Genomic DNA, 8,662 nt, shown 5'->3' on the forward strand with positions numbered 1-8,662 from the left:
CACTCTTTCTGTTTGTTGCAGTACTGTAGGACCCATGAACATAAGTCCTGCTGGCCACCAGAGCCAAGCTTTCAAGGGGTGTCCCCTGGGCAGCAGCTGTAAAAGTGGGCCACCAAACATGTGCACAAGTTCCTTTGCAAGAGATACCAGCAACCTGGAGTGAGGCAGAGGGACAGTGTGAAGATAGTGCCCACCAGCCTCCCTGGTCTCTGGAGAGTAATGCAGTAAGCCCCTTGATGTATGTTAAATTAGAAACCTTCCCCTTGGGCCAAAGCTACTAAGAGAAGCAAATAGGCCTCTTTCAAGAAAACACTGGGCATTTCTGTCTGCTGCCTCTGTGGTGTGTTCTGGGGGATAATGGTTAAACCTAGCAAGGAGAGAACAAGCAGGATAGCTATGGACACATAGGAGATGAGACTAGTTGGAGTGAAGGGAGTTTGTGGAGGGCTGTGGGAGGTAAGTGGAGAAACCATGAAAACCACCAAAAAAGTTGATACTTGATAGAATAGGTAAGATGGAGCCAGAAAAAATTTTTGAGCAGTGGGGGTATGTCTTGATTAAATTATTTATCTCAGTCATCAGCCAGTTGAGACACTTTCTTCTTCAGTGAAATTCAACAGCTCCAAAGTGGATATACTCTAGTTAAAAGGGTGTGGGAAAGGGGGTGACATGCAGAGCCTTCCTACATGTCTGTCTCTCCACTGCTTTCTCCTCAGAATACCCAGGGCTTCACAGAGCATTGTTGAGAAACACCAGCTCACTAGATTTTCTTTCTCCAGCCCAAGCCTGGATTGCAATGGAAGTAATGAGAACACACCAAACAGTGTCCCCACAGCTTATGGAATTTCCCTCACTATCTCTGCTGATGCCCACACCAGAATTCCAGAAAACTTAAACTTTCCTATAGTTCCATTATCCAAAGCCAAGGATCAACTAGAAAGTTCAAGGGAGGAATTGATTTGATTGGGGTTGGAGGCGGGCACTGAGAAACCACAGGCAGATGTGGCTTGGCTGGGCTGGGAGGGCTGAAGACCAAATTGAAACTAGTGGCTTTAACTTCCATTTTAGCAAAGGCTGGGAGTTCTATGGTGGATCAGGAGAAATGACTGTCATTACTCTGAGCTGTGTTTATTAATTTCTTACAACTTGGGATGAGTAGAGTTAAACCCATTTTTCAAATCATAACTCTATTTTTTTTTTTTTTCTCCAATTCGTTCTCCATACATACTGTTATAAAGCAGAAACTAACACACCATTGTAAAGCAATTATACCCCAATAAAGATGTAAAAAAAAAAAAAGATCACAGGAGGTAGTATGGAGAACAAATCATAACTCTAAATTTGGTGTTTAATAAAATTTCCTTACTCTCATTTCCTCATGTGGGTATACACCCAATGCATACTGCTCGATCCTTCAAATCACCTTCACATACATACCTATACATTGCAGGCAGAGGAAGATAAGAAAAATATGAGCAGGATGCAGACTCTGATGGATAATCTTCAGCTAAACGTACAAAGTTATAAGCAGGAAATCGAGGCACTGATAAGTACCTGAGGCAGTTGCAACCTCATGGATTTGCTAGCCATTTACTTTTTTTTTTTTTTGCAGTACGCAGGCCTCTCACTGTTGTGGCCTCTCCTGTTGTGGAGCACAGGCTCCAGAGCGCAGGCCCAGCAGCCATGGCCCACGGGCCCAGCGGCTCCGCAGCATGTGGGATCTTCCCAGACCGGGGCGCAAACCCATGTCCCCTGCATGGGCAGGTGGACTCTCAACCACTGCGCCACCAGGGAAGCCCCCCCATTTACTTTTTTTTTAAATGTAAGGGCTAAACTTTTATTTATATTTATTTTTATTTTTATTTATTTATTTTTGATGTATTGCTTTTCTTTTTTTTTAACATCTTTAGTGGGGTATAATTGCTTTACAATGGTGTGTTAGTTTCTGCTTTATAACAAAGTGAATCAGTTATACATATGTTCCCATATCTCTTCCCTCTTGAGTCTCCCTCCCTCCCACCCTTCCTATCCCAGCCCTCCAGGCGGTCACAAAGCACCGAGCTGATCTCCCTGTGCTATGCGGCTGCTTCCCACTAGCTATCTACCTTATGTTTGGTAGTGTATATATGTCCATGCCTCTCTCTCGCTTTCTCACAGCTTACCCTTCCCCCTCTCCATATCCTCAAGTCCATTCTCTAGTAGGTCTGTGTCTTTATTCCTGTCTTACCCCTAGGTTCTTCATGACATTTTTTTTTCTTCAATTCCATATACATGTGTTAGCATACGGTATTTGTCTTTCTCTTTCTGACTTACTTCACTCTGTATGACAGACTCTAGGTCTATCCACCTCATTACAAATAGCTCAATTTTTTTTCTTTTTATGGCTGAGTAATCTTCCATTGTATATATGTGCCACATCTTCTTTATCCATTCATCTGATGATGGGCACTTAGGTTGTTTCCATCTCTGGGCCACTGTAAATAGAGCTGCAATGAACATTTTGGTACATGACTCCTTTTGAATTATGGTTTTCTCAGGGTATATGCCCAGCAGTGGGATTGCTGGGTCATATGGTAGTTCTATTTGTAGTTTTTTAAGGAAACTCCATACTGTTCTCCATAGTGGCTGTATCAATTTACATTCTCACCAACAGTGCAAGAGGATTCCCTTTTCTCCACACCCTCTCCAGCATTTATTGTTTCTAGATTTTTTGATGATGGCCATTCTGACCAGTGTGAGATGATATCTCATTGTAGTTTTGATTTGAATTTCTCTAATGATTAATGATATTGAGCATTCTTTCATGTGTTTGTTGGCAGTCTGTACGTCTTCTTTGGAGAAATGTCTATTTAGGTCTTCTGCCCATTTTTGGATTGGGTTGTTTATTTTTTTGTTATTGAGCTGCATGAGCTGCCTGTAAATTTTGGAGATTAATCCCTTGTTAGTTGCTTCATTTGAAAATATTTTCTCCCATTCTGAGGGTTGTCTTTTGGTCTTGTTTATGGTTTCCTTTGCTGTGCAAAAGCTTTGAAGTTTCAGTAGGTCCTATTTGTTTATTTTTGTTTTTATTTCCATTTCTCTAGGAGGTGGGTCAATAAGGATCTTGCTGTGATTTATGTCATAGAGTGTTCTGCCTATGTTTTCCTCTAAGAGTTTGATAGTTTCTGGCCTTACATTTAGGTCTTAATCCATTTTGAGCTTATTTTTGTGTATGGTGTTAGGGAGTGATCTAATCTCATACTTTTACATGTAGCTGTCCAGTTTTCCCAGCACCACTTATTGAAGAGGCTGTCCTTTCTCCACTGTACGTTTCTACCTCCTTTATCAAAGATTAGGTGACCATATGTGCGTGGGTTTTTCTCTGGGCTTTCTATCCTGTTCCATTGACTATGTTTCTGTTTTTGTGCCAGTACCATATGGTCTTGATTACTGTAGCTTTGTAGTATAGTCTGAAGTCAGGCAGCCTGATTCCTCCAGCTCTGTTATTCGTTCTCAAGATTGCTTTGGCTATTTGGGGTCTTTTATGTTTACATACAAATTGTGAAATTTTTTGTTATAGTTTGGTGAAAAATGCCAGTGGTAGTTTGATAGGGATTGCATTGAATCTGTAGATTGCTTTGGGTAGTAGAGTCATTTTCACAATGTGGATTCTTCTAATCCAAGAACATGGTATATCTCTCCACCTATTTGTATCATCTTTAATTTCTTTCTTCAGTGTCTTATAATTTTCTGCATACAGGTCTTTTGTCTCCTTAGGTAGGTTTATTCCTAGATATTCTATTCTTTTGTTGCAATGGTAAATGGGAGTGTTTTCTTGATTTCACTTTCAGATTTTTCATCATTAGTGTATAGGAATGCCAGAGATGTCTGTGCATGAATTTTGTATCCTGCAACTTTACCGAATTCATTAATTAGCTCTAGTAGTTTTCTGGTAGCATCCTTGGGATTCTCTATGTATAGTATCATGTCATCTACAAACAGTGACAGCTTTACTTCTTCTTTTCCAATTTGGATTCCTTTTATTTCCTTTTCTTCTCTGATTGCTGTGGCTAAAACTTCCTAAACTATGTTGAATGAGAGTGTTGAGAGTGGGCAACTTTGTCTTGTTCCTGATCTTAGTGGAAATGCTTTCAGTTTTTCACCATTGAGGGTGATGTTGGCTGTGGGTTTGTCATATATGGCCTTTATTATGTTGAGGAAGGTTCCCTCTATGCCTACTTTCTGGACGGTTTTTATCATAAATGGGTGTTGAATTTTGTCAAAAGCTTTCTCTGCATCTATTGAGATGATCATATGGTTTTTCTCCTTCAGTTTGTTAATATGGTGTATCACGTTGATGGATTTGCATATATTGAAGAATCCTTGCATTCCTGGAATAAACCCCACTTGATCATGGTGTATGATCCTTTTAATGTGCTGTTGGATTCTGTTTGCTAGTATTTTGTTGAGGATTTTTGCTTCTATGTTCATCAGTGATATTGGCCTGTAGTTTTCTTTCTTTGTGACATCCTTGTCTGGCTTTGGTATCAAGGTGATGGTGGCCTTGTAGAATGAATTTGGTAGTGTTCCTCCCTCTGCTATATTTTGGAAGAGTTTGAGAACGAAAGGTCTTAGCTCTTCTCTAAATGTTTGATAGAATTTGCCTGTGAAGCCATCTGGTCCTGGGCTTTTGTTTGTTGGAAGAATTTTAATCACAGTTTCAATTTCAGTTCTTGTGATTGGTCTGTTCTTATTTTCTGTTTCTTCCTGATTTAGTCATGGCACGTTGTGCATTTCTAAGAATTTGGCCATTTCTTCCAGGTTGTCCATTTTATTGGCATAGAGTTGCTTGTAGTAGTCTCTCATAACCTTTTGTATTTCTGCAGTGTCAGTTGTTACTTCTCCTTTTTCATTTCTAATTCTATTGATTTGAGCCTTCTCCCTTTTTTTCTTGATGAGTCTGGCTAATGGTTTATCAATTTTGTTTATCTTCTCAATGAACCAGCTTTTAGTTTTATTGATCTTTGCTATCATTTCCTTCATATCTTTTTCATTTATTTCTGATCTGATTTTTATGATTTCTTTCCTTCTGCTAACTTTGGGTTTTTGTTGTTCTTCTTTCTCTAATTGCTTTAGGTGCAAGTTTAGGCTGTTATTCGAGATGTTTCCTGTTTCTTAAGGTGGGCTTGTATTGCTATAAACTTCCCTCTTAGAACTGTTTTTGCTGCATCCCACAGGTTTTGGGTTGTCGTGTCTCCATTGTCATTTGTTTCTAGGTATTTTTTAATTTCCTCTTTGACTTCTTCAGTGATCACTGCGTTATTAAGTAGTGTATTGTTTAGCCTCCATGCGTTTGTATTTTTTACAGATCTTTTCCTGTAATTGATATCTAGTCTCATAGTGTTGTGGTCGGAAAAGATACTTGATACAATTTCAATTTTCTTAAATTTACCAAGACTTGATTTGTGACCCAAGATATGATCTATCCTGGAGAATGTTCCATGAGCACTTGAGAAAAATGTGTATTCTGTTGCTTTTGGATGGAGTGTCCTATAAATATCAATTAAGTCCATCTTGTTTAATGTATCATTTGAAGCTTGTGTTTCCTTTTTTATTTTCATTTTGGATGATCTGTCCATTGGTGAAAGTGGGTGTTAAAGTCCCCTAGTATGAATGTATTACTCTCGCTTTCCCCTTTTATGGCTGTTAGTATTTGCCTTATGTATTGTGGTGCTCCTATGTTGGGTGCATAAATATTTACAATTGTTATATCTTCTTCTTGGATCGATCCTTTGATCATTATGTAGTGTCCTTCTTTGTCTCTTCTAATAGTCTTCATTTTAAAGTCTATTTTGTCTGATATGAGAATTGCTACACCAGCTTTCGTTTGGTTTCCATTTGCTGGAATATCTTTTTCCATTCCCTTACTTTCAGTCTGTTTGTGTCTCTAGGTCTGAAGTGGGTCTCTTGTAGACAGCATATATATGGGTCTTGTTTTTGTATCCATTCAGCCAATCTGTGTCTTTTGGTGGGAGCATTTAGTCCATTTACATTTAAGGTAATTATCAATATGTATGTTCCTATTCCCATTTTCTAAATAGTTTTGGGTTGGTTATTGTAGTTCTTTTCCTTCTCTTGTGTTTCTTGCCTAGAGAAGTTCCTTTAGCATTTGTTGTAAAGCTGGTTTGGTGGTGCTGAACTCTCTCAGCTTTTGCTTGTCTGTAAAGGTTTTAAGTTCTCCATCAAATCTGAATGAGATCCTTGCTGGGTAGAGTAATCTTGGTTGCAGGTTTTTCTCCTTCATCACTTTAAATATGTCCTGCCAGTCCCTTCTGGCTTGCAGAGTTTCTGCTGAAAGATTAGCTGTTAACCTTATGGGGATTCCCTTGTGTGTTATTTGTTGTTTCTCCCTTGCTGCTTTTAGTATGCTTTCTTTGTATTTAATTTTTGACAGTTTGATTGATATGTGTCTTGGTGTATTTCTCCTTGGATATATCCTGTATGGGACTCTCTGTGCTTCCTGGACTTGATTAACTATTTCCTTTCCCATATTAGGGAAGTTTTCAACTATAATCTCTTCAAATATTTTCTCAGTCCCTTTCTTTTTCTCTTCTTCTTCTGGAACCCCTATAATTCGAATGTTGGTGCGTTTAATGTTGTCCCAGAGGTCTCTGAGACTGTCCTCAGTTCTTTTCATTCTTTTTTCTTTATTCTGCTCTGCAGTAGTTATTTCCACTATTTTATCTTCCAGGTCACTTATCCGTTCTTCTGCCTCATTTATTCTGCTATTGATCCCATCTAGAGTATTTTTCATTTCATTTATTGTGTTGTTCATCATTGTCTGTTTCATCTTTATTTCTTCTAGGTCCTTGTTAACTGCTTCTTGCATTTTGTCCATTCTATTTCCAAGATTTTGGATCATCTTTACTATCATTATTCTGAACTCTTTTTCAGGTAGACTGCCTATTTCCTCTTCATTTGTTAGGTCTGGTGCCTTTTTATCTTGCTCCTTCATCTGCTGTGTGTTTTTCTGTCTTCTCATTTTGCTTATCTTACTGTGATTGGGTTCACCTTTTTGCAGGCTGCAAGTTCGTAGCTCCCGTTGTTTTTGATGTCTGTCTCCAGTGGCTAAGGTTGGTTCAGTGGGTTGTGTAGGCTTCCTGGTGGAGGGGACTAGTGGCTGTGTTGTGGTGTATGAGGCTAGATCTTGTCTCTCTAGTGGGCAGGTCCACGTCTGGTGGTGTGTTTTGGGGTGTCTGTGGACTTATTATGATTTTAGGCAGCCTCTCTGCTAGTGGGTGGGGTTGTGTTCCTGTTTTGCTATATGGTTGGCATAGGTTGTCCAGCACTGTAGCTTGCTGGTCGTTGAGTGAAGCTGGGTGCTGGTGTTGAGATGGAGATCTCTGGGAGATTTTCGCCGTTTGATATTATGTGGGGCTGGGAGGTCTCTTCTTGACGAGTGTTCTGAAGTTGGCTCTCCCACCTCAGAGGCAGAGTCCTGACTCCTGGCTGGAGCAGCAAGAGCCTTTCATCCACTCGGCTCAGAATAAAAGGGAGAGAAAGTAGAGAGAATTAGTATAAGTAGGAGGAAATAGGAAAGAAAGAAAGAAAGAAAGAAAGAGAGGAGGGAAGGAAGGAAGGAGGGAAGGAAGAAAGAAAGAAAGAAGAAAAGAAAGGAAGAAGGCAAGAAGGAAAGAAAGGAGGGAGGGAGGGAGGAGGGAAGGAAGGAAGGAATGAGGGAAGGAAGGAAAAAATACAGAAAGAAAGAAGATACAGTAAAATAAAATAAAGTATAATAAAGTTATTGAATTAAAAAAATAATTATTTAGAGGAAAAAAAAAAGGGAAGGATAGAACCTTAGGACAAATGGTGGAAGCAAAGTTATAGAGACAAAATCTTACATAGAAGCATACACATATACCCTCACAAAAAGAGGTAAAGTGGAAAAAATCATAAAACTTGCTCTCCAAGTCCACCTCCTCAATTTGGGACGATTCGTTGTCTCAAAAAGGGAAGGAAGGAAGGAAAGATAGAAAGAAGGTAAAGTATAACAGAGTTCTTTAAATTAAAATTAATTATTAAGAAAAAAATTAAAAAAAAAAATGGTCGGATAGAACGCTGGGACAAATGGTGGAAGCAAACCTATACAGACAAGATCTCACACAGAAGCATACACATACACATTCACAAAAAGAGGAAAAGGGGAAAAAATCATAGATCTTGCTCTAGAAGTCCGCCTCCTCAATTTGGGATGATTCGCTGTCTATTCATGTATTCCACAGAGGCAGGGTACATCAAATTGATTGTGTAGCTTTAATCCGCTGTTTCTGAGGCTGCTGGGAGAGATTTCCCTTTTTCTTCTTTGTTCTCACAGCTCACAGGGGCTCAGCTTTCGACTTGGCCCTGCCTCTGCGTGTAGGTCGCTGGAGGGCGTCTGCTTTTTGCTCAGACAGGACGGCGTTAAAGGAGCCGCTGACTCGGGGGCTCTGGCGCTCTCAGGCCGGGGGCAGGGAGGGGCACGGAGTGCGGAGCGGTCCTGCGGCGGCAGAAGTCGGCGTGACGTTGCCCCAGCCTGAGGCCCGCCGTGTGTTCTCCCTGAGAAATTGTCCCTGGATCCCGGGAACCTGGCAGTGGCGGGCTGCACAGGCTCCCCGGAAGAGGGGTGGGGGCAGTGACCTGTGCT

General features: G+C 40.2%; 1 protein-coding gene across 1 annotated transcript in view; it reads left to right on the forward strand.

Moving 5' to 3' along the window:
- The window catches only part of MYH15 (myosin heavy chain 15), a 187,605-nt gene that overhangs the window by 172,979 nt on the left and 5,964 nt on the right, over positions 1–8,662 (forward strand). Inside the window, 1 exon segment of the mRNA XM_007450546.1 lies at positions 1,451–1,550. Within this exon segment, the coding sequence (XP_007450608.1) occupies positions 1,451–1,550 (100 nt within the window).

The sequence above is a fragment of the Lipotes vexillifer genome, unplaced genomic scaffold (genome assembly GCF_000442215.2).
Source record: "Lipotes vexillifer unplaced genomic scaffold, Lipotes_vexillifer_v1.1 scaffold946, whole genome shotgun sequence".
Taxonomy (NCBI): domain Eukaryota; kingdom Metazoa; phylum Chordata; class Mammalia; order Artiodactyla; family Lipotidae; genus Lipotes; species Lipotes vexillifer.